This window comes from Sturnira hondurensis, unplaced genomic scaffold, assembly GCF_014824575.4.
Source record: "Sturnira hondurensis isolate 20B ecotype Veracruz unplaced genomic scaffold, ASM1482457v3 Scaffold0021795, whole genome shotgun sequence".
Classification (NCBI taxonomy): Eukaryota; Metazoa; Chordata; class Mammalia; order Chiroptera; family Phyllostomidae; genus Sturnira; species Sturnira hondurensis.
Genome location: NW_028094426.1, coordinates 13,248,159 through 13,273,339, shown reverse-complemented (window position 1 = coordinate 13,273,339; position 25,181 = coordinate 13,248,159). Strand labels below are relative to the sequence as shown.

The following is a 25,181-nucleotide window of genomic DNA, read 5'->3' as shown; positions in this document are numbered from 1 at the left end:
GTTAAATGGTAATGGGAAAAATACAATAACATCTTTTAACGAATACAAATTTTGATATTTTGAATTAAAAAAAAAAGATCAAATGGTGTAGCTCACGTTTCCTCCCAGACAGAATTAAACTGGGGAAGTAAGGAACGCTCCTGTGTGGGACGGGTTTTCACAGACAGTGAAGAATAAGGTGAACTTTTACAGAAAGTCTGTGTTTCATCTACTCTTGATTATCCTTCTTTTAGCAATATACAGAGTAAACCTGTCTGTTAATGACCTTTGGCCTTCAGTGGGATCAGTAAAAAGAGCAGCAGTCCGAAGACCTGGGTTCATTCCCAACACTTACCTCTACCTAACCTCCATTAAGTCACTGTCTCTAAGCTTATTTGTTTGCCAACCAAATGACTATATTACAATCAGCTTTGCCAAGCTCATAGAATTGTTGAGAGCATAAAATAACATAATGTGGGTAAAATGTTTTAAAATTTATAAAGCATTATACAATAAGCTTTATAGCAGGTCTTCCTGCTATAGAAGGAAGAAGGTCTTCCTGCTATAGTTCTGTGCCAGAACTGGTTAGACACTTAATAGAAAGACCGGATCCTGAAAATACCTGGTATAGCTGATAAATCAAAGATGCCAGACATATAATATCCCTTTCAAAGAAAGCCTGGCCAAGTGAGGAAAACACCTAATTTTCGCTTTGTTATAAGCATGTGTGTGTGTACATTTTATTATTTTTTATGCCATTACAGTTGTCCCAATTTTTCCTCTTTACACCCCTCCACCCAGCCTGCTCCTCACTTCCACAGTCGTTCCCCACATCATTGTCCATGTCCAAGACCCAATTTTCTGAGAATAACTAATTTAGTGTATTTAATGTTCCAGACCTGAATCCAGAAAATCAAAATTATGGGTAAAAATCTAATATATCAATTATCTGCTTCTTTTCCCCTTCCAAAAACAAATATTAACACATGGTATGAAAGAATAATCTCATTATGTCCCAATTTCCTCTTACCTCACTAAGCTCCCATCCCCCTTGCCTCTTGTCAGTTCTACAGTTTCTTGCCTCGGAATTTTCACTCACGTAGCCCTGGAAGTCTCTCCTCAGTCTGTCAGGCTGACTTGCGCATCCCTACGGTCTCAGTTTAAACGCCATCTCCTCTGGCAGCTTCTCTATTTTATACTCCCCTCTACAATCCTACACTTCTCTTCACAGCACTTAACTACAATGTGTCATTGGCAAATATTCATACAAACATGTGCATAATGTCTTACTTTGTAGACTGTGCTCAAAAGCTATTTCTTTTATTCAACACCTAGTACAATATCTGGCAGTGTTGTCCTCAATGCTCAGTTTTTAAAAAAAAATTTTCAATAAATAAATACTGTAAATTTGACTCCAATGAACAGCCTAGAGGCAACAGTGAGATTCCCCGAGGCTTTAGCATTTTGTACCAAGTCACTCGACCTCCCTTCACTGTGCTGCCATTTACCACCCATTTCAATTCTGACGAGTCACTGTGGCATTCCTGAAGGTATAAGAATCATTATTTAGTTGGATGACTCATCATGACTCCATCAGGATCTTAACTTCTACAAAATAATTCAGCTTCCCGTCATCTTTCCTACAGCAGGCTTAGATGTCCTTCCTAGAGTGCCCCGAGTAAATAGTCTCTAAAATCACAGATCACATGTCAGCTGAATTGCCACCATCACAGTTTCGGTATTTTGCAATAGTAGGAGACTACTATCGTCCTCCAGAAGCTCCTATAAAAATGATGACTTTGACCTTTTAGTCATGTGGCACTTGAACCACACCATTGCCTTTAGGCATATGGGACTGATGACCAAGGTTTTCTTCTTGGCCAGGTTAGGTTTTAAACGAAAAAGACATAAAAGATTCTAGGATAGGAAGGAGGAAAGAAAAGAAATGAACATTTATTGAGCACATATGTGCCAGATCCTATACAAATACTCTCATTCAGTCCTCACAGCAACCCTGTGTGGTATTACACCCATTTTATCCTTTTTCTGGCAATGTAGATTATCTCTTGAATTTTTCTGTCAACATTAACTTCCATTTATTTACTTTTATCCTCCCTACTGTAGAGATTTTAGCAGCAGTATACCTGAAAAAACACTTTTGTTCAATAAATATCAATCTAATGAAATAAGTTTCACAGGACATCAATGGATGATTGAAAATAGGAAGCCACTATCCTTTCTAAGATATCCTTTGCTAGGCCTTGTTAAACACCTTGTGGCCTACTAAGCATTCTTGCTTGGCTTCTGCCTTTCCTATTTATTAAATGCATACTGCATAGTAATCATCAGCCTCATTGGACTCAGTCTCCTTAGTCTTATAGGGACCAGGAAGCTAGCCTGATTTAAAAAAATGTTGAAATGTTCTTAATCATACAATGACCTCTGGAGCTTCTAGTTAAAAATAGCATCAACAGGGCTCACCTGCCTCAGCATTAGGTCAAAGGGGACCATCTTTCTCTTACCTACGCCTGGGGGAAACTGGGAAATTTCCCCTCATGGTGCTCCTCCAGCCCTGCCCAAAGGGACCAATCATTACATGGAACATCACGTCTTCCCTCCAACCTGTCTTTGAAGGATGACCTTGGTCCACATCTATATCTCTGAGCAAACAGAACCTTTCATTTTCTTTCTCATCAACTCTTTTTTTGGCTTTCTAGTTCCCCATTCGATTCTAATTTCCCTGGACCTTATAATGGTCTAGAAAAAAAACACATACTTCAAGAGGAAACTAGCCTGTGGTGAGAGGGACCAGCTTGTTTGTGCCATGCCCCTCCAAAATGGCAGGTTCCTAAAGCCTCCTTTGGAGTGACACTGTGTGCCATTTCTACCCTGGGTCTTTAGGACTCGGACAGCATAAAGGAACCTGAATTTTGTCAACCTTAAGGGTACAAAGCATGTAGTGTCTCACCCAGCATCATTTCACAGGTCTAGGGAAATGGATAGGGGGAGACCCAGGCTCCATGTGACACTTCTCCCTTTACGTCTGACTGGAAAGTCCATCCTCTGGTCTCAGAGGAACTGGTTCCTAGAGTATATGATCCTGCATAAATGTCCATGGCCCTGGATCTTCAAAGGATGCTATAGCCGTGGGAGAGGCTCTCCACGCTGACGCCTGCCACAGCTGCATACAGTTCGGGAACCACCAGCTCTGGAACTTGCACCACAACTTTGTCATCCGCAGTCTGAGCAGCAGTGTTTACACGGGAGCAGAGCTCTCTAAGTGAGGGGCGGCTGTCCGCTTTCCAGCGCCAGCAGGACTTCATAAGACTGTACCTGAAAGGGAAACCAGAAAAACTGACTGGCGTGGCAAGGCGGTTATATGAGGAACACGCCTCCTCACCTAACAAACCCTAACAAAGCACCTTGCAGTTCTTTAATCTACTTCTCATAGTCCTGACTACTATATTCTTCCCAGAGATTAATATTCACCATATCCCCTCAACACTGACTCTTAATGTCACCTTCTCAATGGAGCCCCTTTATCACAGGAATGACTGAAGATTTTTCAGCCTACGGTCAGAATGACAGCAGTTTTTCCCCAATTCCATTTCCAAAAGCTCTCTCAGAAGTGGTGCTCTCATCTCTAGATGCTACTAACTTGCAGCACTCCAGACAGTTGCTAGAACTTACCTACCAGTAAAAGATACATGACAGACAGGAAAATCAGAAGTTATGGTACAGCATAGGGAATATAGTCAATGATATTGTAATAACTATGTATGGTTATGAGATGGGTACTAAGCTTACTGAGGTGTGCATTTCATAGATTATGTAAATGTCTGATCACTATGTTGTCCCCCTGAAACTAGTATATTGTTTGTCAACTGTAACTGAAAAATAAAAAAATACATAAAAACATATAAGAAGTTATGGAAGACTATTCATATTAATTTTGGATAATATGATTAGGTTTTCCTTCCATTAATCCAGGTCATTCCCCCCCTTTTGTAATTGACCTTCCTCCAGAAATTGCTTTAAGTTAAATAAAGGCATTTACCACCTTTAATCTAGCTTTTCTCCAGTCCGGTTTAGAGCACAGGTAATGCTGTTTTCCCTTCCATCACACCACATCCCTGCTGAAGAACCCACGGAGGTTCCCCACTACCCACGCTATGAAGTCCACAGCCTACCGCTGGCTCCTCTACCACAAAGGCCTTGCCTTAGTGAAGCCTTCTCTTCGCTGGAAGCCCAGGCAGAGTCTTGCTAGGCCCTAGGGGTGGTTATCGACACCCAATTCTGCTTTGCTTGCACTGTGCCCAGTTCCTTGAATGTCCTCTCTGTCCTACCGGATGCTTTTAAATCTCAATTCCTCTGTGAAACCTTCCCTTGTAAACCTCAGCCCCTCACCGTGTTTCCCACACTCACGAGTGTTGTGCGATGAGACTTTGTAAGAGATGCTGCTTGAATAGAACTGTTAATGTTTAAACTTATCGTGTAAGGCATGAAAGTGGAACTACCGCACATTATTTCATTGTAGCTTCACAATAACTTTGAGGTAGGATTACCATTATACCTATATTGAAATAGGAAAATAATATACAGTAAAGTAGCAGGACTAGAACTGAACATATACATCTTTTCAACTCTGAGATGAATCCGAGCTTTTAACCATTCTATTTATTGCCTGACATTTTATGATTATTTTCATGTTGTTGCAGATATCTCCTCATCCGATGTTAAGTTTTTCAGGATGGGCTACTTTATCCGTTAAGTGTCTCCCCCAGTATCAAGGACAGCCTTTTATACGTAGAAAGCTTGCAAGAAATACTTGTCGGCAATTTGATTCCAGAATGCCTCGCCAGCATCACTACACTAGGTGTATGTACAGTTACAACAGTTAACATTTATAATGTGGTTGGTATAGTAAGTGTTGACGGTATGGAAACCCACCTTGAAAATTGCCCTTTCAATGCTGAAAGATTTACACAATAGCAACAATTTCAATGGAAATAGATAATAACATATTATAGTCTCTACTGCCTTCTCATAAATAATTTGTTTCTTATGTTCTGTAACCATCTCTTCTGTACTTCTTCTGTCCTTACCATTTCTTCCCACCTCCTTCTTCCAGTTGGCTTCTAATGTGCTCAGAGCTGAAGAATCAGATAGTCGATAGTTTCTGAAAGTTAAATCCTAAATAAGAGCCGGTGAATAGCTCTGGTGCAGTAGATTTTACGACGGCTGCGTTACAGCTGAGGCTCACGGTCTCTGACTGAGACGGACACCTAGACAAGTAAGAGACCACTGTACGTGCACCGCACCTGGTCTACTTCATACCTGTTTTAGAGGCTTCTAAAAGAACTGAACTCTATCAGATTTCAATTCCTAACATAGTTCTCAGTGGTTGCACGTTGTATGTGAGTACACACATGCACATATATATTATACATATGGATATGTGGTAGGTGACATATGTGCAGATGTGTTTTACTGCACAAGCTTGGTATAGGGATGTTCATTAGCACAGAAAGGACAGCTAGAGATGATAGCTGAAAAGAGCATGACTGATAGGGGGCAAAAGCGATTTGGAATGAGAAGAGTAGGCCTTACAAGCCACTTACATGGTATGTGTGCAACTACTGGGTCTCTTCATGACTTCCCCTCTTTGGAGATGCTGCAGAATGCTGATAGGGGGGACTTCAGGATACGGTGGTGCCCCTGTTGGTATGGAAAGAGTCAGAGTAGCGAGAGAACTTTAGGTACCCTAGAGTGGAACCTATAACTAACACTGCTCTCCACCCACCTGGGCCAATTGCCTGCAAAAGGGAAGTACATATAAACCATAAGAAAAAGACTAGATATAATATAGTTCCTCCATAGTGATCAAGTATAGAGATAGCTTAGAGAAATTTGCTGCTGAGAAGGTGTTTGAGGGGAAAACCGATAATTCAGGAGAATGTTGAATCTTTAGGAAAGTTAACAAGATAAAGCAAAGTAAAGGATAATACCTGCCATCCACTCCCCAAATGAGGGAAGGTACTGCAATTTCTCAATCAAATGGGTTAATAAATCTGAAGGCAACATTTTTATGTTATTGAAGATCACTCTTGGAATTACCTTTTGTATTTAAAACATCCTTGGAATTGGTAAAGTGTTGAGGGAAGAAAAAGAGAAAGCAAGCAAAAAAAAGTTAAAAGAAGGATTTCATGTCAGCCCAGTTCAAGCCTCAGAGATTGTACTGAAACCCCTTCCAAATAAACATGTCATCCATCACGCAAAGAAAAATACTACATACAGGTACATACCTAGTGTCACCATTTCATAAAGCAGGATCCCAAAGGACCATCTGTAAAAGAAGCAGAATCATTTACTTCATTTCTATTTCTGCCTTTCCTAAAGAGAGCCCCCTTCGCTATCGGAGGCCTTCAGGAAGAGTGCTATAAAGAAAGCAATGAAAGGGCACAGAGGGTGTCTGATAAAATGACCCAAATAATAGTGCCACTAGAAAGCATTTCTGTCCAGTCCCCTTGGAGTTCAATCTCTTTGAGGACAGGATTTATGTCTCCTTTTTTTCTATATTTCATAGTAATAGGTGTTTACTATTATTGACTAAATGGTGGGTGTGTGTTTACATAAACACACAAACACAGTCACCCAAACATAAATTCCCCTCTGCACAGCTTTCATCCTTTTTATTCCTTCCGGCTGAACTTCTAGACTTTATTCTTAGCACAAGGCCAAGTGAGACTTATAATTCACCTACTCTTCCCCCAGGACATCTAACAGCCCAAACCTAGAATCAGTATTAACAGAACAAGCCTTACCCATACTTGGAATACATATTTCCCTAAGCAATATAATTTGAAAGACGTGTATTTCACTACTCTATGACATCATCTTTAAATGAATACTATTTTCCAGTTAAGCTTAATACTCCCAGATTTCTATTGAAGAACAGGCATCAGTGAGGCAGCAATGGAAGTCTCTAAACCATATTAACTGACATCCTAAAGGTTCTCTGCCATTCACGACACTGATGGCTAGTAAAGCAGTCTGTGTTACACCTATGCAGTCTCCAGGCACTTGAGTTATTTCTGAGTTATTTCTTATTTCAAAAGTTAATTGTGATTCTTTAAAGTCCTATTTATGCCAATCATGCACATAATCATGTAATCAATTAGGTGTTTATTATGCACATTAATTCAATATAAATTCAAAAACATATTAGCTCCCTAAAAAGTAAGTTAAATACTTAGAAGATATTCCATAAAAATAAGCTGCTGAAAAGAAAGTGGTATCAAATTGTGTGGGTGACAAAATTGTAAAAATTAGAAAAAATGACCATAAATGTGTGGTCAAATAAATTCACATATGTTTTCAAGTTTCTCACTCAGGAATCTCCCAATCTGACATGTAAAGATAATTCACTGTGAATTAATGTAAAGATAATTCAAGAAACCACATGTGACACCACTTTACAGGCCCATCCTCATAAAAAAGGCCTTGGCCCGCCTCCAAAAGATCAATAAATAAATATTCATCTATATGTTTTAAGTTAAATTATTTGACATATGTATACTTTTTTCTCTTCTAATAATTCCTGATTTAACTAGACTTTTGATTAATTGCACCCACATCCTTCAGATAGAAAGGACTCTACTAGGTATCATTGTGAATAATTTTCTCATTTGCTTTCTTTTTGCTTTCTTAATTACGGCTGCTAATCTAACACAGAAGGAATATTTCAAAGGCACCAAAAAGGGTTGCAGCCAGATGCCAGATAGGAGCTCTGTCACATAACACAGATTTCTGCTTGAGAGTCTGTCTGACTCCTAAGTAGAGATTTCATTTGTAGACATAATTGGCAACAGATGCTGCCACGGGCAGGAACCAGGAGGCACACAGGTCAAGAAGGGAAGAAATCCAAAGGGCAAAAACCAGCCGTACATGTCTCCTCGGATGCCAGCTGGCCTCAGCAGTAGCCGTTCTGGGGCGAGCCACTTGAGAGGTATGGTGCGAGCAGAGGAGATAGCCCCTTGGGTGTGGACTTCATAAGCCAGGCCCAGTCCACAGAGTTTAGCAGTAAGGTCACATTGGATCAGAATATTGCGCGCCGCCACGTCCCCATGGAACAGATGTTTATCCTGAAGAAATTCCTGTCAATGTAAGATCAAAAATAGACCAGCTGTCTGAGGCCATGGCTGGAATCATACCCGAGGAGAAGCAGTGCTAAGAATCATCAAAAAGGCAAGAACATCTGCTACTCCAAACAAGTCTCATTAACACTGACATATTTCTCATAATACTGACATATATATATGTGCATACAACGTCCAAGCCATAACAGTGAACCAAACATTTTGCAATTCTCCAATCAAACATGTTCCGAACTAGTATTTCTCGTATGTGTGGCTTTTGGTTTGGGGTTTTTCTTTTAGCTATACAATTGTTTAGGATTACCAAACTGTGCAAATAATCCAAGCAACATTCATACTGGGTTTGAAATGTCTAGTCGCCTACTGGGTATCCAGCCCTAACCCCTGTCTGACTTCATCTCTCTCTTAGAGAGGATCCAGCCAGCACCTGGAGAAGGGAGCGGGTGTCAGGTTTCTAGCAGCAGTCCCCAAACCAGGTAATGTGCACATAGAGAAATTGAGGGTCATAATAATACATCATATGAAGTTTTACCTCACCTCATATTATTCCTAAAATAACGAGGTGAGATGAGCTAAGGAAACATCTTTTAGGTAAATCTAAATGATTACACAAGGCCACAGGCCGCACAGTTTCAGCCGGGCTGAACATCGGAACTGCCGGAGAGCTTTCTGAAAATAGAGGAGTTTTACTCCACATTTACTTAAATGAAATGTAGGCAAAGGGGCCTGGTGTCTGTATTTTAAATAACTATGTAAGTGACACTAAGCACAACCAACAAGGCATTTGAGAAACTTTGCACCTGGATGACACTGGGTTACTGGAATCACTTGCCTGGACACCAAGCCATTCAAGGCGTATGCAGAAACTGGAAAGCTATGCATGACCAAGGAGCCAGAGACTGAGGTCTATGATCACCAGATAACATGATAGGAAAAAATGAAAGCTTAAGATGGCAATTTCCAATCATTGATGATGAAGGAAACAGCGAGTAACAATCTTCTCTCTCTGGTGCAGTTTTAGAACAAATAAATTACAGTATAATGAGAAGAATTAAATAATGTAGTAACTGGGGCTGCAAAAAGTAAGAAGAAAAGAGTATGATATTATCTTATAACTGGTAACCTAGGGCCCCAATGAAAGCATCCATGGAATCCACGCATCCCAACAGGATACCTCTGCATTTGTGGTTCAGAATACAAGGAAGGTGGTATGCTGACACCCTAACTTTATCAAGGAAATGTATTAGCTGGGTCCTCCAAACCCCAGCGATAATATTCAGTAATGTGATGTGCTCTCTCCCCTGCGCTACGGGAACTCCAACTCTAACTACCACTCTTTTCTCATCTCACTACTTCTTTCTTTTAAGTTTCCCCTTACTGCACTTAGGTCCCCAGTTGTTTCATACCTCCGGATGGCAGAATACTTAAAGTAGAAGCTTCACAGCTCTTCTATAACAAATTTGTTACAGAAAATTCCTTATTTTCTATAACAAATGCCGTTTTAAAGACAATTCTCTAATTTTATAGGCATAGTCATCTAAATTTCCTCAGGGATTTTTCTCTTTTTACATTAATTAATTCATTTATTTTTAGAGAGAGGGGAAGGGAGGGAGAGAAACATCAATGTGTGGTTGCCTCTCACATGCCCCACAGTGAGGAGCCGGCCCACAACCCAGGCATGTGCCCTGACTGGGAATCGAACCAGCGACTCTTTGGTTCACAGCCCACGCTCAATCCAAGGCAAGGATTGTTTCTCTTAAACCTTGAGTTCTTCTTTCTTTTACCTCTTTATTTAAGTTGGTTTAAAGAAAAGAAATGATCTTACTATTACCCCTTCTTATTCCTGCTCTTCCATTTGTTCCTTCTTTTTTAAGTATATGGATCCCTATTACATTCAGTACCAAAGCAGGTCTCCAACCAAACGTGTTCTGAACTAGTACTTCTTGTTTTTCAGGTCTAAAATGGTATACTTCCTCCTGGTTCTGTAGCCTTTTGCCCATTTAGTTTATCTTCTTTTATCTTCTCCCAATCTGTTTCCCTATTTGCCCTTTTTACATCTATTAATATTCCTATGTATGGGGAAGTAAGGGCATGAAACTCTAGGCCCTGGTTTGCAAACTTTAAGACTGAGAAACCTTTTAAAACCCTTCCTGTTCTTTCTAAAAACTCTAAAGTGACTACTTTCCACCCAGAATGACCAACCCTGTAGGATACTATCTAACCATTTCATAAAGAAAGAACCGAAAATAATATTTCAGTGCTTAAGCTTCTACCTTCTAACTCCCATTTGATTTTCCTTATAATATATGCTCCATTTAGGAACAGAAGTATAAAAAATATGACATCGAATGCCAGACTAATGAGGAAAATCCTGAAGGTCTGCTGTCCTTTGGCCCAGCTTACCAAAGCTGAGAGGACCTGCTTCCCAATGTGATACACTTGTTTTTCCGTGATGTCATAGAGAAGCCCATCCATGGTCATTACATCCTAAAGAGACAGAGAAAGGCATTATATCAAAATGACATGAACATATTTGAAAAATAAATATGGGGAAAGATATTCTTAAATGCAGGTATAAAAACTAAGAAAAAGATGCTAAAATAGAACTGTAAGATTCCAGGACAGACTGATATTAAAGAGTCTCAGATATGTAGAGAAATACAATGATTTATTGGACTGGAGAAAAATATAAGGAATGTAGGTGAATAGCAGAATGCAGGAAGACTTTCTTACAGAATAGCAGGCAAGAAAGCACCGGATAAAGCATCAATTGTCCTGGGGTAGTGGGTCTGTGTGTGTTTAAGTAAGTGCAGTAACTCAACACATTTTTATTGAATGCCTACTATGTGCCAGATTCCATGTTAGGAGAACAACATAAGAATAAACAAAATAAATGCGTCTGCTGGCCCCTGGAGTTTATAGCATGGCAAACACATATGACTCAAAAATCAAATAACCATAGGCAAATGTACAATTACATACCTATAAGTACCATGAAGGGAATGTAAAAGACAGCATATGATGGTAGGGGAAGGAGAGCCAATTCAGGTGAACAAGGAAAGCCTTGGATGAGACTGGAAGGATGAGTGGGTGCTGACCACACCAAGAAGACAGGGGAGAAGTCTGGTGCAATGAGAAAAAGCCTGCAAAGATAATCTGAAAGAGAGAAGCCCAGTAACACTGAAAAACAGAGAAAAGCTGGTGAGGCTAGAGCACAGAACAAGTCACAGACGGATAAGCTCTTTAAAAGGGTTAAAGCCCCTAGAAACTTGCGCAGGGTCCCATCTGTGTCGCGAGGTGGGAGACGGCAGCCAGGGCCCTTTTTGTGCACATTTAGTGGTAAAAGAATCAGCACAATGAGGAGGCCTGTTGAATACCAGACTTTCTCACTGGCAAGTAAAGAACTAAGGAAGGGAAACATGTAGTCCTTCAGAACGAGGGATATATAGAAAAGTAGGGAAATGGAAAAAGATTTGCACGTTAGGTGGAAATTAATTTTTTAATGTATGAGTTTGAGGTACAAAAGCTTAAAAGGTGAATCCCTCCTCAACTCAGCCCTGGCAAACTAGGGTGATGTTATGGAATGGAAAATACACTTAACAATAACAACAATCAGTAATAAATAGTTATGTTGTTATGTAAGTATCATTATAATAGCTATTATTTTGAATGTTTGCTATTACCAATGACTGCTATGTTGTAACATATGTAATTTCTTTTAATGTTCATAATAGTTTATTATTACTCCCATTTTGCAGATTCAGAAAACACAGGCTCAGAGAGGTGACTTGCCCAAATGCACACAGCTGGTAGGAGATGGAGCCTGAAGCCTATACTCTGAATCTGCACTGCCCAGTGTGGTAGCGGCCACTGGACACCTGTGGGTATTTAAATGTGAATTATTTAAAATGATATAAAACTAATACTTCAGGTACTCAGTCACATCAGCCACATTTCAAGTGTTCTATAGCCACATGGGATTAGTGGCTACCATATTGGACAGCACAGATATGAAACACTGTTATCATCATAAGAAGTTCTATTGGATGGTGATGCTCAATTACTCTGTATGCTATCATACTATCTTTCTACTGTGGTACTTGTCAGGCTAATTGACGTGTGAACAGTGAATCAGCCCAGTAAAGCCTTTACCTTCTAATACCTCCACCCTACTGCTCACCCGGCGGCAGGTCCAGAGAAAGCTGAGCAGGTCCCCCGGGGCCACATCCTCCAACACCATATAAAGTGGCTCTTGTTCCGTGCAGCAGCCGTCCAGCTGCACCAGGTTCTGATGCTTCCCCAGGTACTGATGGAACTGGATTCGCCCTAAGAAATCCTGTACCTCGTGGAGCCCAGCTGGTTCTGTGGACGACAGAAGAGCCGTTGGCAGTGACAGTCAGAACATCTCGGATCAAATGGGAAATTTGAGGCAGGAGGCAACCTCAGATGATAATTCTCAAAGCCCTGAAAGGGAATATTGACAAAAAGTAAATAGGAAGGAAACAAATTAGAAGACGATATTCACTGATCTTTTGTCAATGGTGACATGGAATCATAAGTCTTACAACTAGGTAGGTTTCCATCTGCCTAAAGAGGCAAGTGTTCTCTTCATATTAAAATGTTATCATGGCCTAGGCCTTGTAATTAATGTTCTGGCTTATCCTGTTTGTTCTATGTATCAACCATTAGTGGTCCATATTATGAGAGTCAGCAAAATACACACACACACACACACACACATGTATATATATATGAAAAAGATATCACATAATGAAGAAAATAAACAATCATCCTCAACATCCTCATCCGATAATAGCCAATGTTAAAATCAGTTTGAACAGCCTGGATAGGCAAGGCTGAGCTAAGGGAAGACATTTCTTTTTCTTTTTCCTTTATAAACAGTTTCTTCAGAACCAAGGAATAGGTATCACTCCAGGTGTGCCTCATGGGTAAGACCTGAGAACTTTTTTTATTATTGATTTTTGGAGGAGAGAAAGTGAGAAATATTGACTTGTTGTTCCACTTATTTATGCAGTCGTTGGTTGATTCCTGCATGTGCCCTGACCTGACCAAGGATTGAACCCACAACCTTGGCACATCAGGATGACGCTCTACCCAGCTGAGCTACCTGGCCAGCGCCTAAGAAGAACATTTCTGTCTTGAGTTTTCACTTGCTAATCCCTTCTTATTCTGCACACAATTGTGATCACACCTAACTATCAATTAACATCTTAATGTCTGCAAAGCCTTTCGTTTTTTACTGTTAGGGGGGGTTCATAGTGGAAAAGTAAAAAGAGAAAAGGAAGTCTAACACTTCTCCATTTACCTTTTAAAGCCTTGAGGACAACAATCTTGGACTTAGCAGGGTCCCCAGTGTGCATCTTGGTTCGATAGATGGCCCCGCAGCCACCACTGTAGATCTGCTCCAGGACTTCAGAGATCTGCTCGCGGGGCACCTGCAGCTCAGCCAGGGCCTGTGTGGAAGCTTTCAGAAGGCTTTCCACCGATGTCTCCTTAAGCGGCACAAGCACACTTCCTCCCTGTGCTCCTACTTGCCCATTTAGGCTCCTAGAGGGCACAGGGGCAGCACCTAGAACAAATTGATGATACCAGACAGCTTTCTCTTGCCCTCGAGTCCAGAAAAGCAGAGCTTGGGAAAAACTGACAAGAAAGTTCCTTTAACAATTTTTTTCTTCAGCCATTGTGGGGATATCTTCTGATGCTTCTCTGTGAACCAGCATTAATATCAACCATCTAGAACTTGTATAATAATTCCATTACTTCTAAGACAACTTAAGAATACCCCTGAAAAGTAGAAATGGCCATTCCTTACTGCGTTTCTCAGGATCACAGTTCAGTATGAATATAGTACGGAGACAGCTGAGGAAGTTTCTGAATAGTATTCAGACCACAGATACCTAAAGGTGGCGGTAACTCCCAGTAGAGACTATCATTTAAGTTCATCAAATGACCCCCAAATGTTGTGGGGAGGTGTGATAACTACTCAGCTCTTAGCTACAGTTATCCTAGCTCCTTCAAATTGTCCCCATGGTCAAAGCATTCCACATTTCTTAGATTTTCATTCAAAAAGTCTTTTGGTACTTTCTCCCTTCCTGAGCTAACTTTTCTCCATTGAAACAGAGATATTCTTCCTTTGTATTAAATCTCTATTCATTCAATAATTTATTGATTTATTCAACAAATACCACCTCCACATGCCAAACACTATTCTAGGTGTTAGGAATGGGCAAAGTCCAGATTCTTATGGAAATTACTTTCTAGTTGTAGGAGAGAGGAAACAGATAATAATATGCCAGGTGATGAGTGTTATGGAGGAAAACAGGGGAATAAGAAGCATCAACGATGCTATTTCACGTCTGAAGGTCAGGAAAGGCCTTTGTGATGACATTTGAGAAATGCCTGGACGCAATCAGAGAGTGAGCCATATGGCATCAGGAAGCGTGTTACAGACTAAAGAAACAATAAGTACAAAGGTATTGAATAAGGAGCATACTTGGCATGTTTGAGGAAGAGTCATGAAGTCAGCACAGCTGTAATCAAGCGCAGTAACTGGAAGACTGTAGCAGAGGAGGCCGGGGAGTGGGGGGCAGATCCTGTGACACCACTGAAAGAATTTTGTTTCTTTTCAGTCTAAAGATGGGAAGCTCCTGGGGAGAATCAAGCAGAGAAGTGACAGGATTGACTTACACTTTAGAAGAATAATTCTGCTACACGGAGAAGATACCATAAAGGGATAGAGGCAGAAGCAAGAAAACCAGTTGAGAGTGCCTTACAATGATCTATGAGGCGAGAGTGGGATGAGCTAACTTCGAGTTAACAAGATTTGCTCATGACTTGGATATGGAGTGTGAGAGACAGGACTCAAGGACAGCTTTACTATTTTAGACTGAACACATAGATAGTTCAGTTTGCCTTTTGCTAAGATTGAGAAAACTATTGGCAGAGGATATTTGTGAGGGCAACTCAGGGCCTTAGCTTTGGACATATTACATATGAGAAGTGTATTAAATTCCCACGGGAAAGCCAGTGGTTTCATAGAAGAACCTGGACTTCAAAGGGGCAGGTGGTTATAATTAGACTAGAGAAAGCATTTGAATCTATAGGCTTAAAATAAGATAACTTAGAAAGGGACTGGAGATTTAAAGAAAAAAAGTGTTTCAAGAAGAAAGAAATACAAAATTGTTTTGAATGCTTTTCACAGGTTAAATAAGATCAGAACTCAATGTAGCTGTCATTGGTGATCTTGGACAGAGTAGATTTGGTGGACTGTGGGGTTAAAACCTTTTGTTCTTAGTATATTGAAAAGACAATGTGACAAGTAGTAGTGAAAGGAAGTTTAAACAACTTCTTTGAAAAAATTTTTTTTTACAAAAGTGAATTATAAGAGAATTGGAATAAAATTTAGAGAGGGATTACGGGTCAGCCACTATAAAGTTTCGTATTACTGTCAGAGTTTTCCCCTTCTTTTTACTCTTAGTTCCATGTACTAGCTGGTTGTCTTTCTTTAGAAATGCAGTGATACTCCAGAACAGCATATTATCACCTCCTACCTAACACTTCAAAGGTTATTATGAAAGCTACCCCTTTTCATCATATATTCCAGGGGCATAGAGTAGGGCTGGAATGCATTATAGAGTAAGATGTCATCCTTCAAAGCTGATAACAAAGCCTGGGGCTTTCCCTAGTAGGTCTTCCTCCCAGATCCTTAGACATTCATAAAGCCAACTATCTGATGGTACAATAAGACCAGAGGACAGAAACAGGCCACATGAGGCCTCTCTGGCCTATTCTGGTTTCAGCTACCAAACATATATGGAATCTCTACTCATGAGTTCCCTACTACCTAGAACTCTCTCAGTTCCAAAGGAGGGGACCCATACCTCATCCTCCATTGCAGGGACCTAGACCTCTATAGTGGGACCCATTGAGACTTCAGTTTTATTTTTCTGCAGTCTCCATATTCCCTGAGCATCTGTCCTGCCCCAGTTTGAGCTTTACCTTGGAGTCCAGGAGACTGTTGCTGAGCTCTCTTTCCTCTGATAAAAAGCCACAAAATGACCCCAAGAATGATGAGGAAGATGCCAACAAGAAGGGCTGGGATGATGATGATTTCATACTGGTTCTGCCAGACAACTGGGTAGGAAATTAAACAGGAAGATGAGAGATGAAAGAAGAAGCCTAACCTGATGTCCACACAAGTTCCCTTTCCCACCAGTCCTCAGCTCATCACACTGAAATGGTCATCTCTTCTCTCTTCTTCTCCCATTCCAAGGAAACCCTATTGGGAGCAACTCTCAAATTGGAAACATCAATGTCCCTCTTTCCTAACCCAAAAGTATGTTCCGTGGCTATTCCCTTATTCTTCCCACTGAGACAACATCCGAATCTCTGATTGGCACTTGCCACGTTTAAAAAACCAGGGCCTCTAGTGCCCATTTCTTTATCAATATTGTCTTTACGTCAACTACAAGTCAAATTATCCCCCTCCTAGAATTTAGCCAGACCTGGGTCTTCCTTATCCTCAGGCCAGAACATAGACATCTGTACTTACTACACAACTTGTCACTGAGACTGCATTCCAGGAGCATTTGTGTCACACCCTTCTCATCTCCCATTGCCACACAGCTGTCCACTTCTACGCTTGATCCACAGAGGGTGCCCAGAGCGCAGCTGAGAATTCCCAAGGATGGAGACGTTCTGAAGAAAATAAAGGGGAGCACCCAGAGAATCATGCACTCTGAAATACATCTACAGATCCCCGGATATTAAGTACATAGCTACCTGAAATTCTGTGTCATGCATTAATCTCTGTCCATCTACCTGATGTTCAGGCCGGAGGAGCTTTATTCTTTGCCTGGAATTTTTCTCTTTCACATAGCAAATACAGCCCTGATTTGGTCTTACTCTTTCATGTCATTGTTTCTTAAAGTATTTTTTTATATTTTCTTTTTTATTAAATCAAAGTATTTTTAAAAGAAGCTCCTTTCCTACCCAAGAGCCCTGCTTCTGTGCTCAAGTACATTTTCACAGCATCTGTCTGAGCAATTGTGGTCCAACGGTCGTGTGGGAAAGGTTTACCTATTTTCCTTATGCAGGTGTAATTTTATTTTGCCGTGTATCACTTATTTCTAAAACAAAACACAGGATGGGGAAAAATATGTTTACAGTTGTTCATATGGGAAATAATACAATAATTAATAAGTAATAATATAAGATTAAATGCTGTGTTTCATGTACTCACAACCTTCTTTTGCCCCACCCTTAATTTCATTTTTTTACAAAGCTATGGGGATGATGAATAAATAGTTGGCAGAGAGATGAATTATGCATTTGCTTTCTTTCTCAGAAACATCCCCCCACTGCAGCTTCACCGTCAATAAACAGACAGCACTTAGCAGTAAAGCTATTTGACTCAGCAGCTCTGATTCCCAAGGAGCTCCCCCTGCCCATCACACACAGATGGACACAGGCACTCATTCCTACCAGGACATCGACTAAAGAGAGTACCGGCATCAAGCCATCTTCTCTTTCTGTCTCTTAAACAAAAAGGAAATATATTCATATGGTTCAAAAGTAAAAACTGTAAGATGATATACCATAAAAATATTTCTTTCAACCCATCCTTCTCTATTTGTCCAACTCCCAGGTTCCCTTCAAGTAGATTATAGTTACTATAGAAATTCCTTACATGAATCACTTTTAATTCTCTGTAATGGTTGAAATGGCATGTCCTAAATCCTGCTTCATTCTTTCGGAAGCACACCAGTGGTTGCCACCCATCCATGCATCTATAAGCTTTATTTTTGTTAACAAGAATCTCCCCTGGCTCAATGGTCAACAGAGCCTGCTTAATTAATTCTGAACAATCTGATTCAGAATTAAAATCACAAAATCTGGTGATTTTCCACTGTCTAGGTCGTCCTAAATATGTTATCCACTTTTGTAGTCATTTGATAGCAAGGTATAATTTTAAACATTAGAATTGTAGCTTATGTGACATACTACACTACACATGTTACATAAGCCATATTACATTATGTGTTGTGTTTTATTATTGATATTAATAGGCACAGTGCTATCTATTAAAGCAGAGGGTTTTTTAGTGCCTAAAAAACACGTGTAAAGAAGTTTCTTGACCTGGCTCAGGTTGTTGAGTTAATTAGAACATTATCTCTATATGCCAAGGTTGCAGGTTCAATGCCCAGCCAGGGCATATACAAAAATCAATCAATCAATCAATGCATAAATAAGTAATACAACAGATTGATATTTCTCTCTTTATCTCTCCCTAAAAGAAAATAATAAAAATTTCCCCAGCTCCAGCCAAGCCCCATTTTTATTATTCCTGGAGCTGCATGAGCTTGGGGAGATAAGAGTTAAATAACTTCCTTACCATTTAGAAGACAGACAAGTGTGTGGTTGGTTGACAGAAGCCCAAGAACACAGAGGAGCAGCCTGAAGGAGGAAAATTACAGAGAGGAAAAGTAAATTCTTACCCGGGGGTGGGTGCATCGCAAAAGATCTGTGAAGTCAATGAGTAATAAGACAGCAAAGCCCATTTCATTCAGCTTGTAAATCCAAAAGGTAAGGTGAAATGTAGTTAAGAAATTTCCTCCATTGCATAAGAGCACAGGGGAGGAAAAGCACTAATAACAGGGCAAAAAACAGAGAGCCTTGAGAGAGCGAAATGATGGAGAAGGTCTTACAAAGGACCATGCGTCCAACCAGGAGAATTCAAAAGCTATTTGAAAATATCTCACTGCCACTCGCATTCTTATTTTCCTTTCTTCCTACTTCCTTTTCAGTGCATTATCAAATGTAATTATTTTCATTCAGGGAGCAGCTAGTTAATGAGTTCATCTCTCGGAGGAACAGGTTCTCCGTGTGCCATGTCTCACCACAGCACAGGTGGAAGAAAGGTCGCTCAGCAGCCAGCTCAGCCTTGTGAGCTCTGCCGGGAAACCAAACCACCCACTGACTAACACAGACCGAGGAAAGTCATTCGGTGTATGCGTGTGTGCCCCCACAGAGGCGCTCTTCGTGGGCCGCTCTCGACTATAAGCACATGGCCACAGACCTACACCCAGCACCTCATATCCATGTTTATACTCCCGCACCTGGATGGCACTTTGTACAGAGTGCCCACCTTTGGATAGGATATGATAGTTTATTACATTTCCTGAAAACATAATCAATATCAGTCTAATTTGTGCATAGAGAGCTTTTAGAGTTAGTCTTAAAAACACCTAGCCACCCAATGAAATTGGATACTGGAGCAAAAAAAGAAATATATAGTGTGGTGGAGTCCAGTCAATAAATAGCTTTTCCAACTCTTTCTAATGGTTACAGTTTGTCTACAGGCAGATGGAATATACCAAATAAATCTAGAAATTTAATATATACATACCAGGCATATCCACATATCCATGAAAGTCCACACAAGAAGCCAACATACCTCACAGAGCCCACCAAAGCACTCTATCTAAAGAGGCTCCTACTCGCTTGTAACAATAGTCTTCGCTACATTGTTTTTCTTCCTGTAACGAATAAGCAATTGCCCATGACTGCGTGCCCACCGTGCATCGAGCTGCGAGAAGGCATGCCTTGATGCTAAAACCTTCCAAGCTGAGTCTCCCGGTGGGTTAGATTCTAACCCATCTGACTATTCCAATGCTGCTGACCAACATTTCTCTACAATATGACCAACACTCTGTCACCTTCAACACATCCAGATAGTCCCCCGCTGTGTGGAGAAAAAAAAATAACTACATTAGCCACTGCTTTTCCTCTTAACTGGACTGTTAAATCCTTCAGCATGTAAAACACAATCCCACATGCCTTATCCTTTCTTGCCTTTGTTCCTTCAGGTATTATTGAAGGCTCTCCCCCTACCCAAGACTCCTGCTCTAGTGCTCAAGTATATGGTCACAGCACCTGTGGGCAGTTGCGGTCCAGGGATTATGAGGGACAGATCTACTTCTCCTATGGTCCTTTTACAGGTCTAATTTTTTTTGCTGTGTATTATTTAATTTTTAAACAAAATTATTCTGTTTCATTTTTATGCAGTGTTAATCAAGACAATGAATAAAAAGTTGGCAGATTTTAAGTTCTCACTTTAGTGCCATCTATTATGAAATTCTGGATGTTGGCATTAAGAATAGAGTGAAGCTGTAAAGTTGTTTGCTCTGGTAACTATATTTGACAGTTGGAAATACATACATAGCTTGCCTGCAGTTTACACAAAACCACACTGCCAAATCTCTTCAGGCAGGGCGGTAACTAAAACAGTCCTATTGCCTCACTTATAATTGTTATTTCTTATTTTCACTCAGTTGCTTCTGGCTTTCTGTTAGCACATTTAGAAGGTTAGCCCCCCTCCAGAGGAGAATACAGTTGAGAATAGACAATGAAGAAGGAGATTCAGATAGGAAGAGAATGGGAGTAAGAGATGTATAGTCAGGAGATCACGTAAGTTAATAATCATAACTACAATTGAACTAAATATTGATATGAACTCTCAAAATTCTTACAAATCCTCACAATGCAAGCCCAATGCCACACCGCATCTCTGCAACTGGTTTACGCACAAAGTTCTGTCTGCAGTAACGGCATAACTCTCACTGGTGACATTTCTGTTCAGTCAGCACGTCACAGTCTAACATAATCAGCAATCTACCATGAGTGTTCAAAAGAAACTCTTCTTGCCAAAACATACCTACAAAAAACTGAAAAAATTAGGTCCCTTCCCCTGCATACTGTCTGCAAACGTGTTGTGAGAAACGCTTTGACTGACGTCTGGTTAGATCCAGTGCCGTTCCATAACGTGTGACTAAATCTGCTGCGCTAGCCTCACCTTCAGCCTTACTACCTGCATATCAACACAAGTGGGTCTGCTGGCTCCATTCTTTTTATGTAGAAAAGCGACCGACCTTCCTAGAGGGATGCCACACCAGGTTAAAGGAGTTATCAAGATCTATGAACTTTACGGCAGAGAATGCAAAGGCATAAAGTGAAAGGGACAAAATCTAGAGGGATAGCAGCCCCTACACTGAGAGTCTGCCTTCTACCTCAGTCACTCAGCCTTCCCTTCTCCTCCCCCTTTCATCCTTACCATGAGCTCTCTAGCAGAAGACATAAACACAAACAAACAAACACCTCTAATGGAATAAACATGTTAAGTTGGAAGCAAGATAGAGAAATGCTCAGATCAGAGGTTCTAGAATTACCACATTCTGAAAATAAGCTCTCAGTGTTTTCCCATCCAATAAACATACAGAACAACTACAATATGCCAGGTATTCTGCCAGGCAGACACTGAGATTCAGAGATGGTAAGGTCTGAAATAGCCAGGGTTTTTAAAAAAGCAAGAAAATAGCAGAACAAGTTTCCATACACCAGTCTTTTACTTTTTAAGATTTTATTTATTTATATTTAGAGGGAAGTGAAGGGAGGAGGAAAGAGGGAGAGAAACATCAATGTGCGAGAGATACATCCATCAGTTGCCTCTTGCACACCCTCCGCTGGGGGCCTGGCCCGAAACCCAGGCATGTTCCCTGACTGAGAACTGAACTGGCAACTTTTTGGTTCTCAGGATTGCATTCAATCCACTGAACCACACCAGCCAGGGCCATATCCCAGCCTTTTAATTACAAACCCAATGTTCCTTAAACTACCTTACTGCACATATGTGCTTGTCACTCAAATGAACAAGATCAATAGTGGTAAGAACGATTCACGCCAGAATCTGAAAGAACCATGGAAACCATAATGCTGACCAAAGTACCATAAACTGGAAAGAACAGATGAATACAATCTGCCTATAAGTGTGTTCTCTAAGGTTTTATATAAGGGGACAGATGATGCCTGTATGTCTGTCTTCAAAATATACTCTGAAGATAAGAGTAGAATCAAAAAGAAGAAGAAGAAGAAGGAAAGAAAAAGAAAAGAGTAGAATCAGAAATTTTTTTCCAATACTCACCAGATGATGGAATCTGGTTTGCTCACTTTCCTGGATCTGATCCCAGTTCTATTTCCTATCTTCTGCTTTTTGAAGGAAAGGGCCTAGTTTCCAGAACTAGCAATCTTCCACTGTGAGCCTGAGGGTTAGGAAGGGGACAGAAGTCCCAGAGGATGGGAGCACTGGCCTGGGAATTAGGGCCCCCACGCAGTGGCCCAGGCTCCACCTTTCTACTAAAGGAAACCTGAGAGAGGACAGAATGGATGGAAGGACACACTGAAGAGGTGACCCTCTTCAAATCCAGAGAATCAGACTTGCGTAAATACCTTGCTTTCTGCCTGGTGTTATCTCCTAATGTTCAGGAGGCAAGAAGGGAGATTACCCAGAGGGACTGCGACTGTTCCGCCCTCCCTTGCCAGGGACCGGGGCCCTGAAACCCACACTGCAGGGGCCGGGAAACAGGCGCTGCCACGGCGGCTGGAGCCCTGACACTGTTCAGAAAAGATCTTTTGACAATACGACTGAACACGGTCGGCTTTTCCTGCTTCTTATGTGTCTGCAGGAAACACAGGTGATACACAGTAGAGCTGAGGAAGGCCAATTTGTATCTCGGATCCTCCGGAAAAGTCTGCTCTGTAGAGGAGCAAAGGGATGCAAGACAGCCCCCATAACACAGAGACGAGACGAGCAGCGCCCCCTAACCTACAAGCAGCTCAGGTTTATGGTCACACAGATGAACACATGTCCTTTCTTTGGAGGTGTTGTACAAATTCGAGACATTGAATTTTTATTATAACGATCATTCCAGTTATTGTGTTCCTGTTCTGTAATTTCATGTCTACTATATTTGAACCTCAAAAACCCTAAAATAATACACCCTTCTTGTTGGTGTATTTTTGTCATCAAAATAGCATTCACTGAAACATTACCCTTCAACTCTTATGTACATTTTATACACATTTTCATGTTTCTTTTTTTTTATCACAAGGAAAAAATTTCTTTTTTTTTGTTTTCTCTTTTTACTTTATCTACAGGGTTAAGCAAAAATAGGTTTACAGTTGTTCATATGGAAAAAAGACAGACAACTTACGTCTATTATGTAACTTTTTGAAATGTTATTGTCCTTCAAGTACAGTGGTCTGCACTCACTCCCCACCACTTCCCCACCCCATGTTTCTGAAGCAGATGTTCTTTAGCTGTCATGAGAGTCTCAAAAAAATAGGTTGTAATCCCCCTACATTGTCAAGAAATGCTTTCTTTTGGGGGGGGGGGGCTGAAGGGCAGGGGAGGATCAGTTTTTCTGGATTTAAAAAATATCATAATCACAGTTTACACACAATATGCCATTGGTCTAAGGTGTACAACTGAGTGATCAGACATTTATGTAACTTGTGAAGTGATCACCCCAGGTAAGTCCATTACCCTTCGGACACTATATAGCTATTAATACATTACCGACTTTAGTCCCTGTGCTGTCCTTTACGTTCCCGTGACCACTTCTATAACTGGTGATCTGCACATCTCAACTCCTTCCCCGTTTTCATCCACCCCCCAACACTCCCTCTCAACAGATAATAATCAAAATGTTCTCTGTATCTATGAGTTTGTGTCTGTTTTATTTGTCCATTCATTTTGTTTTTTAAGATTTCACATATAAGGAAATCATATGAGATTTGTCTTTCTCTGTCTGACTCAGAAATAATACATCTTAAGTCAAATATTCTCCCTGATTATCTTCTCTTGCTGGGATTACAAATCAACAGCACTCACCCCAGCCCAGAATAAGATCAAGAAGAGGGGAACATCAAGAACACACAAAGGGCATCCCCCTGTAAACACGGATTTGCTTCTGGTCCATCTGCGTCTCCTTTCTCCTACCTGATTAATACTCCAGAAGACGCCTGCACGTGCTGCTCCCAGGCTTCTTTCAAACACCTTGTTCCTACTGTTGTCAGTCACATCGTATTTTCAAGAAGCAGTCTCCCTCTTGCAACGTACTCTGCTTGGCCTTTTCTTCTCAAGGGGACACTTCTGGCACATTAAAAACTCTTTGGTGTTTCCCCTCATAAGTAAGGAGATGGTTCTGTATTCTGGCCTCTCCTCTGGCCTATTCTAGCACACACTGCCCCCTGCAGAGAAGCACCCAGCTGAGGAGGATAGAAGGGTCTGCAAAAGACTTCAGGAGCACACACACTCACGCACACACACAAGCACACGTTCCAGGGCTCAGGCACACAGCTTCTCCTTCTCTGATAAGAGAAGACCCAGGCTGGCTGAGGGACAAATGGGCAGGAGATTTCACAATCAGGAAATCCACTCAGCTGCTGTTTAACTCAGTGCTATGTCAAATAAGGTGTGTCCGTGTACCGATTCCAAATGTGAACTGTAATCGCAGGTAAACAAAAACAAATCCCTGGCAAAATCTTAAAAAACACACTTCTGGGGACACTTAACCACTTCATTCTGCACAGCCAAGAGCAAACGGCAGATGCCCCCCTAGGCATGGGTGAGCTGTTTCCAAGAGTTGAAGCCGGGCACCCTGCAGACTTGGAGGAAGGGAACCTGGCGCTAGGACAACCGAGTCAGAGGTTTGAAATTCCAGTTCTGGTTTGGTAAGTAACTCCCCGACTATCTGGAGGCATCGCACCTGACCTTGCCACCCCTTTCCTTCCTACTTTAAGGACCAGGACATCCTCCTGAGGGCAGTGAAGAACTACAGAGAGCAGCAGGAAGTGAATCACAGGCAAAGGGGTCAGGCCAACCGACAAGTCCCAACTCCACCGCTCTCAAATTCTGAAGGCTCCCTTGGACCTTTGTCTTCCTACCCATGTCATGGCAGCACCAGAATCTCACCAGGTTTCGCTCCTATTCCTACCCTGACTGTAGTTTCCTAAGGGGGAATGGTAAGAGAAGGAGCTCTGGAGCTGGGCTTCTACGTCAATCTCAATTCTACCCCTCGACATGTATAAAGTACTCCAAATTTCGGAGCCTGTTTTTCCATCTGTAGAGTAGAGACAATACTGCCTACTCTCCAAGACTTGAAATAGTCGATGTGAAAAAAATCCACA

The 25,181-nt window shown here is 41.1% G+C and overlaps 1 protein-coding gene across 2 annotated transcripts; it reads right to left on the bottom strand.

Annotated features, from left to right (window-relative positions):
- Positions 1-800: 800 nt before the first annotated feature.
- STYK1 (serine/threonine/tyrosine kinase 1) lies at positions 801-24,428 on the bottom strand. 2 transcript variants are annotated; one of them, XM_037033935.1, is made up of 11 exons: positions 18,550-18,622; positions 17,235-17,284; positions 16,708-16,853; positions 16,155-16,289; positions 13,462-13,725; positions 12,316-12,497; positions 10,539-10,622; positions 7,927-8,135; positions 6,285-6,325; positions 5,601-5,697; positions 801-3,312 (listed from the first exon to the last, which is right to left on the bottom strand). In XM_037033935.1, exons 3-11 carry the CDS (start codon positions 16,769-16,771, stop codon positions 3,108-3,110), a joined length of 1,281 nt encoding a protein of 426 aa, XP_036889830.1. In that variant the 5' UTR covers positions 16,772-16,853; positions 17,235-17,284; positions 18,550-18,622; the 3' UTR covers positions 801-3,107. The 2 variants fall into 2 exon arrangements, with proteins under 2 accessions (XP_036889830.1, XP_036889829.1); XM_037033934.1 differs by lacking the exons at positions 17,235-17,284; positions 18,550-18,622 and adding an exon at positions 23,992-24,428.
- Positions 24,429-25,181: the final 753 nt, after the last annotated feature.